General features: G+C 50.8%; 4 protein-coding genes across 4 annotated transcripts; 1 reads left to right on the top strand and 3 right to left on the bottom strand.

Moving 5' to 3' along the window:
• Positions 1-1,814: 1,814 nt before the first annotated feature.
• F4807DRAFT_219763 (uncharacterized protein) lies at positions 1,815-7,160 on the bottom strand. The gene is made up of 2 exons (XM_047994042.1): positions 7,028-7,160; positions 1,815-6,701 (listed from the first exon to the last, which is right to left on the bottom strand). The coding sequence occupies exons 1-2, from the start codon at positions 7,064-7,066 to the stop codon at positions 2,049-2,051; spliced, it is 4,692 nt and encodes a 1,563-aa protein (XP_047851194.1). The 5' UTR covers positions 7,067-7,160; the 3' UTR covers positions 1,815-2,048.
• A 993-nt stretch (positions 7,161-8,153) lies between these two features.
• Positions 8,154-11,364, bottom strand: F4807DRAFT_219715 (uncharacterized protein). Its single transcript, XM_047994041.1, has 4 exons — positions 11,358-11,364; positions 11,112-11,188; positions 9,877-10,683; positions 8,154-9,688 (listed from the first exon to the last, which is right to left on the bottom strand). The coding sequence occupies exons 3-4, from the start codon at positions 10,667-10,669 to the stop codon at positions 8,757-8,759; spliced, it is 1,725 nt and encodes a 574-aa protein (XP_047851193.1). The 5' UTR covers positions 10,670-10,683; positions 11,112-11,188; positions 11,358-11,364; the 3' UTR covers positions 8,154-8,756.
• Positions 11,365-13,329: 1,965 nt separating this feature from the next.
• On the top strand, positions 13,330-15,497 carry F4807DRAFT_463360 (uncharacterized protein; the record flags this gene model as incomplete). Its single annotated transcript, XM_048001969.1, has 3 exons — positions 13,330-13,931; positions 14,152-14,756; positions 14,812-15,497. The coding sequence occupies 3 exons, from the start codon at positions 13,330-13,332 to the stop codon at positions 15,495-15,497; spliced, it is 1,893 nt and encodes a 630-aa protein (XP_047851192.1).
• Positions 15,498-15,606: 109 nt separating this feature from the next.
• F4807DRAFT_437820 (P-loop containing nucleoside triphosphate hydrolase protein) lies at positions 15,607-17,476 on the bottom strand. The gene has a single exon (XM_047999076.1). The coding sequence runs from the start codon at positions 17,250-17,252 to the stop codon at positions 16,065-16,067; it is 1,188 nt and encodes a 395-aa protein (XP_047851191.1). The 5' UTR covers positions 17,253-17,476; the 3' UTR covers positions 15,607-16,064.
• Positions 17,477-17,489: the final 13 nt, after the last annotated feature.

Here is a 17,489-nt window from a genome sequence, read left to right as displayed (position 1 = left end):
ATCAGCTTTCGTACACCGAAACACAATAAACGAAAGATTCAGGATGCCACCGCCAAAAAAACTTCGACCACCTGTGACTAGCCAATATCAAGCTTCAGACACCGACATGTGGGCAACGCCCGCCCAAGCCCAGGTTACTCCTTGCTACCTACCTAGTACTACATAGGTGGTATTCTAAAGCTCCCCAAGCTTTCTTCTTTTTTCTGTTCCTTCTTTCACCTTCCAAGCTTTCCTTGCAGCTTTCGTCAGGGGTGTGGGCCACCTCAACTACTCAAGCACAGCACCGCTGAACCAAGACGCCGTTGCCCCGCAAAAATCCATCAACATACATACTACGCTATGTAATTCCAATCCACCAGAAACCTCAACTTCGAACGCTAGTGTCTTCTAGCGTATTAATGTTTACATCAAAAAAGCCTCCCCGGGAACGGGGCAGCCAACTAGGATACGCACCGGGCGAGCTCGCCTACGCCGTACACGTAGCTGCTAGGCCGCTTCCAGCGTGAGATTGGATGCGTGTGTGGGCATGCGAGCGATCGATAATGTAGCCGCTTGTCATACATTACCCATACGGTATCCATATACCTATATACCATGGATGCTAACGCACCTGGGTAGGTATCCATAAGTAGGGCATGGCCCCATCTCATGGCCCATCGGATGCGGGAACCATCTTCGTGGGATTTGCTGTCGCTCACTTGCCTACTCAGCCTACCGCCATCTGGAGAACCGGACACCTCACCTCACGATTTTCTAGCACTTTGGTGAGTGACTGTCTTCCCATCGTCACCGCAGCCCGCCAGCCCAGCTTATGCCCCTTGTCCCGTCCTCCGTAGATCGATGTCTCTTCGAGTTTAGTTCCCCTATTGAACTGTCCAACAGCGCACCACAATTGCACAAGTCGATAACATCATTCCCATCTACCTACATCATACATTCATCCACTCTGCCACTTACTCATTTACTCACATATTCACCTAGGTGCAGTTGCAGCAACTCACCTGTTCCGTTCCACCAGTCCACTGTACCGGTCTCGATGTAATCTATTCGGTACAGTTGTATTGCTAAGACTCTACGTGTCTATCTCGGTCTCGGTACGTAGTAATATTATATTGCCTATTACTCAGCCCCAAGGGGCAACTTACCAACCTGTAGGACCTCTCTCCGCCGCCTCCGGCGTTCCGGGGTCACGATGTCACGATGGGCTTTTTGTCCCCAATGGAATTCTTTCTAATCTTTTTTATTCTTTACTACTTTTTTTTTCATGGCATGGGGCAACACGAGCGTGGGGGTTCCCTTGCCCTACCCCGTCTTACGCTAGTAAAAAGGTCCGGGCTCACGATAGCTTCTAGAGTTCTCCGTTCCCCGGCTTTGAAAATAAGACGACCAAAAACAAGACGGGTCCAATTCGTTGAATTGCTCTTTTCTTTAGGGGTTAGTATAAAGTTGAGCGAGGCTGAGCTAAGCAAGTTCGCATCGTACTATATGTAGGTATCGCCTCTTTTCTTGTCTTCATCAGCCATCTCGCGTGTACTAGCCAGCTGCGCATTTTTTTCTGTCTTTTCCTATCCTGCAAGTAGCTTCGTGTACGTTGGTATCACACTCGGCCTCGAAAAATTGAGCGAAAGAACCAAAAATCCCGCGATAAGTATTTGACCCCGCCTTCGAACGCGTGATTTCTTACGAGGACTCTGCATATGCGCCCCCTATCCTGAACAGCAAAAGCGAAAAATTAATTAAAGAAAAAAGATCATTCGCCCTATTAGTATCGTGGGCTGGGCAAGTCTATGTAGCTGCAAGCGCAGGCTTATGTCCGTCGCACACAAGAAAATGGGTATCAACTTTAGAAATTATTGCCCTCTCAGAGGCCTTTCCGAGCCCTTGGCCGGACCCGCAACTCCCGCGGCCCTGGTAAAACGACAAAGTGAAAGCTGTGATTCGCAATTGTAGCCGACGCACCATAACTAATCGGCTCGACGGCACCTCTTCTTCATCAACACATTACGCTGCTGCTGCTGCTGCTGCTTCTCTTCGGCGCAGGATGCTCTCTAATCATCCAGCCGAAACATTCGGCGCAGCGCCCCGAACTTCTTTTTCTTCCTCTGCCCTAATCCGTCCACAGTCACGTTGTCTCGTTCGTCATCGTACGCGGTTGGGAGTCCTAAACTGGTGCTCCGTCCACCGCCGCTGGTACCCGGCCTTTGGGCGGCCGATCCCGCGATGCTTTGGTCGAGTAGGTTGCCCGCCGAATTAGATCGCTTCACTCCTTCACCCTCTCCAGGTTCGCCTAGAGGCCAACTGTCGTTTCGTCTTAGTGAATTCCGTTTCTGCAGCTTCGGACTAGACGGGTGATCGCCTCGGAGGCCCCTTAACTGCTCGCTGCTTCGCTCTAGCCTGGTGTCACGTCTGGCCGCGCTTTCCGTAGGTTCCGCGCGCTGGATCTTGCCTGCCGAGTCTGCCTTCTTGTTGCGCCTCAGTATTCCCATTAGGGAGCTTCGCCTTTCTTTACCTGATACGGCAGGCGGAGATACGGACGTATTGAAACTGCCTCGGCCGGAGCGCGACCGTGTTAATGCGGCGGTCCCAATCGCTGATGAACTCGAGCGTTGGAATGCGCCTCCAATGGGGGGCCGGGCTCGCGGGCTCTGCAAGGGACTGGGCATCTCGTCATCGCTGTCAGGTAGGTCTGGCGAATCTTCGTCTACTTCTGGCACGGGTGTAGATTTCCTAAAGCCGGGTGCGCCGCCAGCAGTGGAAGGTCGAAGAATGCCTCTCGAGAGCGGACGATTCCGCGAAGACGAATTGGGACGGATGCTGTCCTCATCGCTCGAATCCTCAAAGCGGCTCCGGAAACCGACGATCCCGCCCTCATCGTCATCACTCGAGTCGCCGAGACGACTCGATCTCTTGGAGCGCTTCGCAGTGGGATTTTTGCTCGAACGACCAAATGATGGGAAATGAATAGAAGGGAGAGTTCTCTCTTGACTAGACGCGCTGCCAGATCGTAATGTGCGACGCATCGCGGGTGCCGAAGTTCCACCTCCGGCATTGCTTGCTAAGCTCTGCTGAAACGAACCTGTCGGGGATAGCGATCGTAAGCTGAAGCGTCCGGAGCCTCTTGGTGCATCTTGCGATTGGCGAGAAGATAATGGTCGCATGGAACTACGAAAGCCGAAGCTCGCATTGCGTGCCGCGCGACTGCGTTTAAAGCTGCTGTCGCTTGCGTCTGACCCGCGACGTTGTAAAGGGGGTTTATCGTCGGGCAAGGAGCTTCTCACCCTATTTGTAGGTGATATTTGAGTAGTAGCGGTAGCATTTTGACGTTGGCTTGGCTTCGAAGTAGCTGCAGGTGTTTCACGCTGTGTAGCTCGGCGTGCGGTAGGTTGCTTGACTTGGCCCGTTTCAGATTGAGATCTCATTGTTTTCCGAATCCCATCTGCCTGCCCAGGTTTGTCTGCGCGTAGGGACATGCGCATTCGCGATGAAGTCGATTGCGTATTGGCGGGCTCGGGATTTGGCTGTGAGTGAGGCCGACTCTTTTGAGCTTTCTCTGACTTGACGAGTACGATAGGCTCCGCCAGCGCTTTCGATGACTCGGGCTTAACTTCAGTGGTTGTTTGCTGTTGCTGTTGCTGTGTGGTTTTCTTCCTGTTACTATTTCTCCTCACAGGGTGTGGAACATCTTCCTCATCGCCTTCCGTACCAGCCTCTTCCATCGCTTCGCGCTCAAGCTGAAGCCTTTTCTCAGCTGTTAAGCTACGCCAAAAAGCCTTAGCCTGTTCCCAATCATTACCTCGCAGTGACTCCGAGGATTTGGTAGCAGCTTCAAGTTGTTTATGGGCTTGCGGCTGCTGTGATAACTCGGAAAGTTGGGACGGCGAAGCTTCGTTAATGGGCTTCTCAACAACAGCATTTAAAGACATAAAACCGTCTCCGTCTATATCAGAGAGATCCTCGTATGCATCACTGTATATACTTGAATGCGAGTCATCCGTAGACTCATCGTCTCCAGTATCCAGCGGAGTTGTTGTAGAAAGTGTAGTTTGAGGCAGCGTTTCGGTTTGTACAGGATGTATTGCAGCTTTTGGCTCGAAGATGGCCTCATCTTTGGTTTCGTTCAACGTATTCTGAGCATCATGGGTAGCTTCTGACCCATCAGCTGGGAACCCGCCTGGGACATCAAAGTCTTGATCTCCTATTGGATTTGCGGTTGAAGTGCCTTCCTCTGGAACCTTCGGACTAGGCTGGATGACGGCAATTCGTGGAACTTCTTGTGGCGGTACCTGAACCGTCTTTGGCGCTACTTCGGACTCTGCGGACTTCTCAAGAATAACTGAATTGTTTTGCGAGTTGTCCCTAGTCTCTAATTGAGTGGCTTGCGTGCTAGGAACCTCCTCTGTGTCGCTTGCGCCTGTGACACTATTAAGAAGGTCGTCAGAATCAGAGCTTCCGACACTATCTGACATGTAACCGCTGCCTTCGACCGAAGTCACAACTGGTGGTAATGGTTCTCTAAATCTGGAAATGTTTGGTGCATTTCGGGAAGTTTGTGCTTGTGAAAGAACCGAACCGATGGCCTGGTCGCTTGATTGTCCGAGAGATAGCTCTTCGGGCTTTGCTGTATCGCCGAGGCCGCCGGAGGTAGACGGACGGGCCTCCGGCGAGGATGGCGTCGCGGATGAAGAGGCTGGCTCATAAGGCCGTACAAGTGGCCTCTCACCGGTTTCTTTCGTTTTCTTCTCCCTAATACTGCCAAAGCTTGGTAACGCAGGACGTGGCTTCATGATTTCGTCATCCTCAAGAGTGAATTCCCTCCTCTTACCTCGCCCAATGTTGCTGTACCAAGGTCGCCTGGTTTGCTGCGGACTTGGTGGAGTGGACTCATCCGTATCTCCAGTAGGAGCGGACTCCCCTACCACCGTGGCCATCGTTCGGTCATCGAAACTAACGCGGACCGACTTCTTACGCTGGGCTGCAGCTTCATCTTGCTGGTGCGGTGAAGCACCACGGGACCCTGACATATCTGAGCTTTTGTCAGACGGAGACGTTTCCCTACGTGTCGGACTGGTACGCTTGAGAGCCGACTTGATAGGAGAGGCCGATCGTGGCAATGGAGTATGACGCACTGGGAGACTGTCTGAAGGAGTTACTGAAAAATGGGCCTGACGAGCCGGGCTATTCGAATTGGATCTTCGTATACTGCTCCCCTCTTTAGATAGCTCAAGAACCGGCTTGTTTTCAGCGACGTATGCTTTTTTCTCCGCTGAATTATCAAGAAGATTTTGAGCTTGTTTCGGATGCTGGATATCGGATGAAGTCTGATTAGTTGTCTCATCCGTTTCTTGTATGAGAAGTTGGACATGTTCAGGTTGCTCAAAAATAGACTGTCTAGTTGGTACTGAATCGAGTGCATCAATAACCTTTTGTGATGGGAGAGGGATGTCATTAACTTCCTCGGATATTTCCTTGGGCCCTTGTCCGGCAGAAGCCTTCTGCATCGAAACGCGGCCGGCCGGAGAGTTGGTGCTCGGATCGTGGGGAGTAGACCGAGATGGAGGTGGACTTCCGGATTCCTGTTGGTCTTGTGGCTGAAATGACTGATTTCTGTCAAGCTCCCCTTGGTGTTGTGTTGATTTTCCTGTTGATCCTGTGATAATAGCTTTCACTGCGGGCTCCTCTAGCAGCTGCGACTCTTCCTTCGTCGGCGCCTCTTCGACGACCGGTTGTTCTCGTTTTGGTAAGTCGCGCTCACCCGCATCGGCGTCCACGGCAGTACCCCTAACTCTCGCAACTGTTCCTTTTGTTAACTGGCCACCTTCTTTCTGAATTCCACCATATTTCTTTTTCGGCTGTTTCTCCGTCGTCTCCCTGACGTAATGTTCGGCATTATCTACCGTTGTCCTTGGAACCATCCTCCTAGAGTTTCGGTCATACACCATTTGCTGGTCAGACCTGCCGCTCCCGATCGAAGACATGGAAGCCCTATTCGATCTTGGTGGAGAGGCGGGCGTGCGAGTGGGCGGCCCGGGAAGTTGAGGTTGCTGAACAGAGCTAGGGGAAGCGGGTGGCGACTGGGCACGAAAGGCAGTTGGATATGAGAAGTTTACCGAGTTTCTGCTATCCGGCCTCTGGTTGGCAGTAGCAGCGACCTGAGGTTTTTGAAGCTGGGGCTTGTTGGTTTTCATCGGCGCATCAGATGTCCTTACATTTCTGGGATCGCCTGTTGGTTCCGTATACCATGATGAATGTCCAACCTTCATCTTCTGAGATGCGGTCCGGAAAGACTGCATCCCTACCCCTGACGAAGCTACGCTCGCCGCTTTCTTATGACCCGCTGGGATTTGTGGAACTGGAGGATGCTCTTCTGGTGCGTGTATCGAACCGGCTCGATGAGGCGAAGGACTCCGAAAGGACCGTTCCGTCATGCTTCCCGAGCTACCCTTTCTCTGAAGTTGCGCAGTCGGGCGCGAACCGGCGGTACCCGTACTAGCGCTACCTGCCGAGGACACCGAAGCACTTCGACGCATCGTCCGTTTCGTCTGAACCTCACCTACGTTTGTCGGTGTGTGAGGACGCGCCCGTAGTGCTGCCGCCGCGGCAGCCGACGACAACGATCTACTAGGCTTCTGGTTTGAGGCGGACATGAAGGCGGTTGCGGCGGCTGATGCAGCATTTGGGTTTGCAGTCGCCGAGTTTAAAGGCTGAGAAGGGAACGAATATGCATTAGTATTTTGAGATGCGCATTAAAGCAGAGATAAAGTATGTTGCAGGGTGGCAGTAGGTTAATAGTATCGTCATTATGAATGAATCGTCCGTACGACGTAGTGGAAGATCCCGCGCTTCCCATCGACCAACCACGAGGTACCCTGAAAGACATTCACCCTAGTGCCGGTTGAGGATAAAGAAGCACGACTCGTGTAATAATTTAATTGGGATATAGAATTCTAAGACAATGGAATGTGATGGTTCGATAAATCGATGAATCGAGGCAGGGCAGAGACTAAGATTGTCTGAGTAAAAGACTTACAGGGTTGGGAGGCCGATGCCTTCGCGAGCTGCCAAACATCGTGACTGGATCACCGGATCGCTCGCAGGCTCTAGGCCTGGGTTATCGACTATAATAGAGACCGCATGGAATATAGTTATCAACTATTGCGCAAGTATATGTGTTTGAAATCGTGACTATAGGCCTATGCCGGGTTTGAACGGGTTATTGCGTGGATGAACGCGGGAAATAGGCGATACAGGCTTAAGAATGAGATTTACCGGCGCGATGGAACAAAAAAAAAAGACTTTTGGAGCTTCTCTCAGGAACGGGGATCCTAGAAGTTTAACATTAAGGTTAAGGTATGATGACAACACCCCAGCGAAGTGACTAAGCGACACTAATACATCAATAGTACCTATAATTATGTACCTAAATTAAGGATAATGTGCCTAGCCCACTCTTCTACATATATGCGCTTCCTATTTTGTCTCTATTACATCTCGATACTGGGTTCATACTTATATCAACCGCCTCGTGGGACCATTAAGATCCTGGGAAGCCTTCGATTCGATGAGACTGCGATATCCAATAGATTGGTCGTATGACGGCATCGCAGACATGTCTCCTTCATATTATCAGATGACCTACAAAGACATCTGAGCTAGTAAGTTACGTACGTGTATAAGTCTAACACTTTCATATTTCACTACGCACTAAGTACTATTATGCATGAACTTGTGAACGTGGACGGCGGGACCTAATTTCAAACTGTAAAATGTTCGGCCTCCTGTGACGTCATCTGAATGGACAACGCGATTATACGTACTAGGTAGATACTTATTCATCATAACACTCGTCAGAAAGGTCTCTGCAGTCTATACTCAGGTAGTCTTCAATGACTAGACCAGACAACTCATATACCTACTCACAGTTCCTGGCAGAGCGATCTGCGTATACTACATATGTATGTATATATATGTGAGAAGGTGCAGTTTCGCGTCACATTGGATACCTGTATTGTCACATATTGATCTCCAATGCTGTGCTGCGTATTAGCTTACGTAATATATTGAAAGGACGCATGTGCGCTACCCATACTACGTTGACTACGACGTCTTGCCATAATGATTCGGGTTTCGCTCAGGCAATCTCAACGTTGGCAATATGCACTTATTGATGCGTATTCAAGGCAATGAGACTATGTAAGAACACAACAGAGAGCACAATATGGAGTAGAAGGTAGATACATGTGAGGCTAATGTGCTCTATGATCTATCTGGTCTAAAAGGCCTCGAGGCAGTTTAATCAATAAAACTGTCTGACGGGGCATGCTGATCATGGCACTCACAGTGCAAACTGTCTTAATACTCCACATGCGCTGGTATCGAATTTGGTAGCAACCGTTAGCCTTAACCGTCCGCTTATTCTAACCTATATTGTTCGTTCACCATCTTGACCAACGACTTTCTTGAGACAGGAATGGTACGAACGGATCGAAACGTTAAAGCAAAGTTTGGAAACCAGTAATACCAGTAGGCTTTTAGTCGAATGCGACGTGTTGGTTGAATAGAACGGTGAGCTATGGCGATTAGAGGCGATTGAGGCTGGAATAGTCTTTGATAAGGTGCTGTGTCTAGGTTACAAGAAGCCTTAGGAACTTGATGAGAAAGAACCATTTCGGCGATGCAATGAGAGTAGAGAACAATGCTAAGATCAATGCTAAGATACCGAATATCCCGATCAGTCCAAGGTGGTAGCAAGATATCGGTCAATAACCGCCATGCTTCACTTTGGATTCCACTCGAGAGCCGCCTCTGCCCCCGCGTGTTTGCGTTAGGACAGGAATTGTACCTGGTGGCTCTGCCTCTGGGCCCTGATCTTCGTAGTGATCATCCGAGTCATAACCTAGCTCCTCCTGGTCTTCCTCGTGAATCTGGCGCTGGTGTAGAGCTTGATCCTCATCCTGATCATTGGGTACGGGTTGGTGCTGAGAAGTTTGCTGTCCGGAAGCTGCGTGGCGGTCTGTGGAGTTGTTCTTCGCGGGCAGCTTGTTCGCTTTCTTGCCTTTGCGCGACTTCATCTTCGCCTTCTCTAGTAATCGACGGCGTTCTGCTTCCTCTCGACGTCGCCGACGGTCCTTGATCTCGTACTGTCGAATCAAAGCTTCAGGGGCGCGGCCGAAAATGCGCTCGTACTCGCAAAATTCGCAGATCCAGATATCATCTGCTGCCGGGGGATGGTGAAAATTCTGAAATGCCGTTTCTCGACGACGCTGCTTAGCTGCTAGTAAAAGTGAATTGCCACGGCGCTTCGGTTTCTTTGGAGCCGCGTTCGCCTGATTTGCTCCTCTACCCGCTTCGTTGCCCATCGCATTGGCTCCTGGCGGCATATCTCCCGAACCAGCCGAAGACGCTGCCGACCCATTTGGAATAGAGCCTGCAGCACCCATACCCGCGGCAGTTGACATTGCGCGAGATGATCGATTCAGAGGATGCGAAGACCTGAAGTTGGAAGGGGCTGGGTCCGACCCCGGCCAAGAAACAGGATTCTGAGAATCGAATGTAAAGGTAAATTGTGCTGATGTGGGACTGGGCTTTGCAGAGGTCTCTTGGTGCAGGAGACTTATATTCTCTTGACCTTGTGGCACTTGAAGCTTCTCGGCGCTTGCTATAGCGCTGGAGATAATACCGGAATTCTCTGCTAAAATGTGATGAGATAATGTCAGCAACTAAATATTTGGAAATAACGTAGTAGTGGTGTTTGTCTCAATGTTAATGTGAATGCTGATGTTGTTTAATGTTGTTTTTCAAAAACATCTGTTAAAAGCCATGCTGATTTGCTAGGGGACGAAAGAAAGAAAATAGGAAGTTTCATGTGGCTGAACTTACCGGCAGGCGGCGAGGGATATTGAATACCGCCTGGCCTAAGTTTATTAGAGTTCCGGTTGCCCCAGTTGCTGTTTGAATCCGATAGAGCTCGCAGTGGGCTCCTGCCGTTGCGTGTTCGACCGAACCTGCCTCTTCCAGGACCGGAAAGACCTTGAGCACCCGCAATCGCACCCCCCGATTGGTAATAAGCTGTAGAAGCTACCCCCGACGCATCCAAAGATCCGTCATCGCCCGCTGACGTAGGCGACGATACTCCCAGCGTACCTAGATCGTTCAGCACGTGCGTCCCATTTAAAATTGTTTCGCCGGCAGTTGGAATCTTCCTTTTCTTCTTGTTATTGCTGTTTTCAAAAGAATCGTAGCCATCCACAGAAGATGCAGTCGAAGGTGGGGGCTGCGGATTCGGTTGTCGAGGCTGACTCTGCCGTAGCGGGGCACGAACCGCGTGGCCCGGCGAATCGTGGAGGGGTCGCGAGATGAGTGCCCTACGTGCTTGTCCGATTAATGACTGGTCATCTTGCTCGACACCCACGCCATTCCTGCGCGCGCTGGCCTCTCGTCCCAATTCCGCTGCATTTTCTCGGTGTGCAACGTTCGGAGCATCAACTCCTAGAGATGCCAAATCTTCCTTAGAATTATACGGATACACGAACAGAGGAGCTGTAGTCTGAGGCGCTGGCGGATACTGGATACTGTCAGCAACGTCAGGCGACAGCCGTTCGCGCAATCGGCGTTTCGGAAGAGGTCGAATGGGCCGGTCCGGGTACAGCGATGAAGATGATTCGGGAGACATATTTTCAGATTGACCTGCTCCGCGGCAAAGTCGCAAGAGTGTTAGCCATGCTGCCTTGACCAAAGATATGAGGAAGGGAGTCATGGCAACAAAAGAAACATTAAAGGGTCCTTGATGCGTGTGGAAGAGCGTTTGCAAAGGTCAGACTGCTAGCATATGAAGTGTTTGTTTCTTCTGTAACAGTGCGAAAAAAAGAAGGAGAGGTAGTAGAAGACTCCCAACACCACAAAAATTGGATTCAACCTGCAATTCTTGCAGGCCGACAAGTGGCATTGGACATCTTTTTGAATCCAAGACGTTCCGCGCTGGGAAGATGACATACCCATCACATCCCGTTATTACAATCGTAACACCGACAGCCCAGCTGCCACTTCAAAATGGACCTCGCCCGTCACGTCTACTTAAAGCAACTGTGGATTATCTGCGCTGGGATCTATCGTACGGGTTGATCGAAACGGACTCGAAGATGGCGAGGACACAGTTTCGTAGTTTAGCTCGTTGAAGCGACCTTCTCCTTTTCTACGTATTCGTAGCCACATTAACACACAAACTCCCCGGAAAAAGAACGTAGTCAATTCTATCGAAAGCAGTTATGTAATTTTAAGCAGGAAGTGCCACTTAGCCCTCTCCGTAAGTGTACCACTACTAAGTGAAAGCAGAAAACACTCAGGAGGTGGTCTGGACATACAGAAATGGTAGCCTTTAGCCCACGGAGCTGGTTTGAGAGTCGAGGTTGACGATGGTGGGTTTGGATGACCAATGCAACGCAGGACAACTCCGAGACGTCCAGTATTCAAGATGCTCTCCTTTCTGGTGGGATAATCGGCACAGGAATAGGGATACGGTAGGGATCGCCCTCGTGCAAGCAGAGACGGAATCTGAATGTCGAGACAATTGTATGCAAAGACGTTACAGAAACAAATGTGAAGAAGGTTGTTTTTAGATGTTTAGGTCCAGGTTGCAGTGAGGATGAGAAAGAAGCAGAAGGGTCATTTCTAATAAGTCTCGGCAACGATGAATAAAGTGGCAGGTACCTACAAGGTAAGAAGATCAGTTGTGCTAAGTTGTGCTGGCGATATGTAATTGATTGAGGGATTGCAATGGAAGCCCAGTTTCCCGCGGTGCCACAAGAAAAGGGTACCACACATGTAACTGTACGAAATACAAGGGCCAATCAACCCTGATTCCACCCCATTAGTAATCTAAGTCAGGTACCAAGTACATGCCCAGTAGGTACGTAGCCCACCATAACCAGCCAACAGCGAGTGACGAACATGGGATTCAGATTGGCCGAAATCTTATGCAGGCACTGTATTTGCCCTCCACCACATGACATAATTGTGTACTGTACCTACCTCTGAGGTAAGGTTTCTTCACCCAATTCTAATTGTCTTAAAATATTTATTACCTAGGTATATTTCCATTTTTCTGCTCATCCATTCATCCCTCCACTCCACGAAATGTGGGAAAGTCCATTCATCCTAACATGAAGCTACTACGCAGGTACGCATAACGGAATCCAGTGGGATGACAGTAGACTGTTAATTAATCCCAAACCTCCGGAGCAATATTCTGTCGGACTCTATGCCGGATGCTATTGCTGGCGTGTGACCAATAACCCGTCATCACCACATCCACCTAGGTACATACCGTGGACAATTTCAATATTGGATCCCAGATGTATTACATAAGTAAACTACATCATGTGGGATTTTACCCTTGAACCTAGGTATCGATACCTAAAAGATCATTTCAAAATACAATCAGATGCAACGGGTGTTCCAATCGGGCAAAATACGGTACGAATAAGTTTTTCGAAAACTGTGCCCCGCGCTTCACTTGAGCAGAGGAAAAAAAAAATAGATGGAATAGGTGGAAAGAACGGACCGATGGAGCCCCGATACTTCGCAGGCCACAGAAGCCACTGCAGCCATTTGCAGCCATGAAGAGCCATGAGAGCCATGGGAGCCCGGATCAATTGGGGATCCAAGCTAGGAATTAACCCAAAAAAGCAAAAAGCAGAAAAAAGAAGGAACTAAGCTACCGGGGGGCCCTGTTCAGAGTTTAGACTGGTGGATACTGGGACACTGATGGACTGGTCGCTCTGGTCGCGCGAGTCTCTGCCCGCGCCGAGCGAGGGCCAAGCTAGGAACAATACCTAAATACTTTCTAGTAACAATGTTGCTACTGCTGCTGCTGCTTTCTCTCTCTCCAAAAAAGTGACACTACACTTTTGTTCGCCTTCACCAACACTACTCTTTACCTTTTTACCCTTTCCCCTCTATTGTCCCTCTTGCTTCTAGCTGCCGAACCCTTCTCAAATATCGAATTCAGTCATGATAGCCTTGAAGGAATACCTGCAAGCTTCTTATCCTCTCTGCTCTGACCTCGCGTAGCCAGAAATCTCCTCACGAAGCTCCTTTGCGGTCGCCTAGCACTCGTCTCTGGTCTTCTCATCCTCATCCAACCACCTCCGCTTCTCCTACTCTTTGTCGCGACCAATCACTTACAGCCTGCTCTAATCTCTATTCAGAATTAAGAGATTCCTTCCCAATTACATCCTCTCCTAGGATCGACCTCGCGTTTATCCACTCTTCCTTCAACCAAAACCCCTCCTCCGTCTCATTTCGACTAGTCGCCTACGCCTACGCTACAAAGCGATGGCCGGTGCTTCCCCGACCAGACGCTCTTCTCGCGCGCGAACTACTCAATCCCAATCGAACAATTCCTCAAGTGCGTCCAGTGCATCTGGCCGTGCCGAGCGAAGCACAAGAGCGTTTACCAAGACCGGCTCCCCCCAAAAATCTACCGGCAGTGGGTCTCTCTCTTCAGAACCTCCCGAGGATTCCACTACAACAACCAACGACGATACCCTCCTTCGCCGACGAAGCACGCGCGGCAAAGACGACGAGCGCGAAAAACATTCCAAGCTGGAATTACTCGACATGGCACCTGTTGGCGACGAGATTCAAGAGGAGGATGAGGCCGTCCGCTGCATCTGCGGCCACGACGAGTACCCGGGGCCACCTCCCTTCGACGAGGACTCGAAGCATACTTTGAAAGATGCAATTGACCATGAAAGAATCTTTGCCATCGAGGTTACAGACGACATGGCCGGCTTTTTCGTACAATGCGAATTTTGCAACACATGGCAACACGGCGCTTGCGTTGGTTTTACGGAAGAATCTAATCCGGAAGATGTTCAGTACTTTTGCGAAAAGTGTAGAAAGGACTTACATAAAATATTTACAGCGAGCAATGGGTGAGTCTTCTCGTCGAATCATCAAGTCCTAGGGGTCTAGGGGCAGATTGATGCTGGTCGTTTTTGGGTGGCCGGTCCTTCAGCTGCGGCGGAGTGCTGACGGTCGCGCCTTTGCCGATCATGCATCTCCAACTGTGTCTTCTCCCTCTCCCTCCTACATATCCAACTTCACCGTCACCAACTCAACCGCAATTTAATATGCTAATATTATGCCACCCAGACAAAAATATTCCATATTTCTCCCTATCCACCGACCCTCACGAGCCGCCTCGCGAGCCGCTTCTACGGCCAAGGATGGTGCGCAATCTCCTAAGGGTACTTCTACCAAAAACTCACGTTCTTCAGCATCTGCGCATACGTCCAAACGGCGCTCTACCATGAACAGCCGGGATGCCGCTTATGATGAAGAAGAACAGCTGCGACGGGCAATTGAAGCAAGCAAGGAAGACGCAATCCCCGAAACCGCAGAACCTCCGCAAAGGCGCCCAAAACGAGGCAGAGATGATAGCGAGGAGTATGGCCCCGATTTGAATGACAGAGTCCGGAATATCGACTCACTAGTATATAGGAAGGTTGAAAGTATCAAGCGACAACGGACGAATTCTAAATCTCCCTCTCCAAAAACGGAAAGGCCTCAGTCACTTCCTCCCGACGAGTCTGAGGACGAGTCGGCCATTCGAAATGGGTCGTCTAAGAAGTCTCGGAACGCCGCTCGAAATCAGCGCGAAAAAGCCGAGAGAGATGAACGGCGTGAAGAGCAAGAACGGAAACGGGCTGAAGCCGCTAATAAGCGAAAAGGCCGTGCCGAACGTCGCCGAGCTGATGGTAAATATCTTCTTACTCCCGAAAGAAGCGCAACAAGAAGCTGACTTAGACGTAGACTCAGACCCCTCAGAAGAAATACCTTTATCAGTTCGCGCGGCAGCAAACAGAACCACAGAATCGGCGCAGCCCCCGGAACCTCCCGTATCATCGCAGCCTGCGCCAGACACACCTCCCACCGCTCCAGCTCCTACACATTCACATAAGAAAAAGGCAACCAACCAAAAAAAGAAGGGCAGGAATCAGTATACAAAAGACCGTGATAATCGCGATCACGATGAATCGCCGGCGAGGTCAGTGTCGCGTGATATCACGAGAAACGCCGACGAAAATGGGACATCCCATACAAAATCAGGCCAGGAGACTACGAGCAAGCAGAGCAAGTCTAAAGGTGGCATGAATTCTAGGATCACCATGACAGATATGAAAAGACGCGCGAACAACATCCTGGAATACATTACCAGGACACAAGTCGAGTTGGCAAGCGAACCCTTATCGGAGCCAGCGAACGGTTCTCACCCCGATAATGGCAGTAATGGATCAGTCAACGGAGTCCCTTCAATCCTAGTTAACGGCGACAGTAACAACAGGGGAGAAAACACCAATACAAACCTAGCCAGACCGGCAAGCAACGGGACTAACAATGCCTTGCCACTAAAGGAGTTCAAGGAGATGTCTTGTATCGAAATGATGGACATCTTGACTCGAGATTTAGTAAAGTGGCAGCAGGAGTTTGTGCCTTGACATAGCCTTGTCACACCTATGTGAAGGGATTTACTCGGCGTTCCAAGGTTGGCTTCCTGTATCAGCTTATATCTGCATCGTTAGGCGTTATCCTCCACAGTTGAGGGATGGATTAAGAGGAGTGTTTTTTTTCGTTTTTTTACTTTCCTTTGCTTCTTCTTTATTCAGTAACAAAAAGTTCGAAATAGGGTCTCGTGTGTAGAATTGGCTGTGCTAACGAAAAAGCGACTGGGTTGATTGGAGGAGTTCTCGGGCTTCGAGCGGCACAGATATTCCAGTATCTGGAAAAGGACGCCCGTCTTTGGAGTGGGTTATGATTTCTGATATTTACCGGCGCGGCGCTGTATCTACCATATACCCCGATATCTATATCACCTGGCGCGTCACCAGTGTAAATACTAGGTACACCAATAATGTACAATGCCAATATGTTTTAACCAATATTAGCATCAATATCCGTCTGCATACCTCTCCTTCGTGATTTAGTAGAGACATGAGCCTTCTCTTGCTTGACTCTCAGCTATGTGCTCGTATCTTACCATCTTATGCTTACTTATATGAAAGGGGTCAAGCTCCCTCAGCCGCTTGTCTCTTAGCAGCATGTCTCGCCTTCCTGGCCTCCTTCTCCCTCTTCCTAGCCTGGTTCAAACTAACATGCTCTTCTTCCCCGGTTCTTTCCTTCCTCATCTTCTCCTTCAAACTCTCCTCGCTAACATCATCCAGCCCAAAACGACCCAGCTCCCCCTTCCGCCACTGCTGCACCACCCACTCAGCAGCCTGTTCCCGACTCGGCACACCACCCTTCTGCAACTTCCCGGTTCGCCTCGCTACCGCGTCCAGAAACTCTTGGATATCGTTCGTCGGCGCGGAAAACGCCGCGTACGAGCTCGGATCGCGCAGGTTAAGGTTGAAGAGCAGGTAATCGGCTACGACTTCCACGGGCACCAAGCCGTCCTTCACACAGCCTACGAGAGATAACTTGAGCATGGCCCCGGCGTCCCCGACGTACGGGACGAAGACTCCGGGCGTATCGACTACGAAAACGCCTTGCTCGATGCCGGCGCGGCTGTCTTCTCCGATCACGCGCACGGGCGTCCCTAGCTTGCGCGTTATGCCCGGTTGCGCGCCGGTGCGCGCGGCCTTCGGCAGAGAAAGGCCGACGCGCCGCAGGGCGTTGAGGAGGGTAGACTTTCCGGCGTTGGGCATGCCGACGACCAGGGCGCGGAGCCCGGTCAACGAGTCCGTGGCTGTGGCGCGGGTTTTAATAGCGTTGAGCAGGTGTTGGATCGTGCGCGGGTTGCGCTCGTCCGTGAAAACGACTTTTGTATTGTCCGGACCGGCACCTTCTCCCCTATTCCTATTCCTTCTTTCCCCACTATATGTGTCGTCGCCGTCGTCCGCCTCGAAAATTATACCCGACCGGTCGGAGTGGTAGTTGATGAGCAACTGCTTCTGCTTCTCCATCCACCGGCTCGCCGACGCGGGCGCGCACAGGTCGGACTTCGTGTACACGATGATGCGGTCGCGCCCCGCGAGCGCGGTCTCGAGGAGCGGGTTCGTCGATGTGAGGGGCACCCGGCTGTCGCGGCACTCGAGGACTAGGCCGATGTTCGATAGGATCTTGCGCATCGACGAGAGCGCGCTCGCGTGGTGGCCTAGGAAATAGGACCGCGTTATCGAGGGCGAGACTTCGAATACGGCGCGCGGGACGAAGGAGCCGGCCGACGTGGCGGCGGCCTTGAGGGGTGCTGCCATGGCTAAGTAAGCCACCGATTGGGCGGATAGGTTACCTGGGTAGTTAGGGCGGGCGCGGCTCGGGGTTATTGATCAATATCGCGGCGCGGTCGACTAGCATCGTGTGCTCAGGTACAAGGATGCCAAATCGGATTCGCGGGGCTTCGGCTGCGGTCCATTGAGCTCGTCATCGGTGAAGGTGGGTTTTTGGAGAAATCTCAAATTTTGCTCAGCCTTACTGCAAATGCTCAATCAGCC

The sequence above is a fragment of the Annulohypoxylon truncatum genome, assembly GCF_022578515.1.
Source record: "Annulohypoxylon truncatum strain CBS 140777 unplaced genomic scaffold F4807scaffold_32, whole genome shotgun sequence".
Taxonomy (NCBI): Eukaryota; Fungi; Ascomycota; class Sordariomycetes; order Xylariales; family Hypoxylaceae; genus Annulohypoxylon; species Annulohypoxylon truncatum.
The sequence above is the reverse complement of the archived record's forward strand: the minus strand, read 5'-3'. Positions and strand labels throughout refer to the sequence as shown.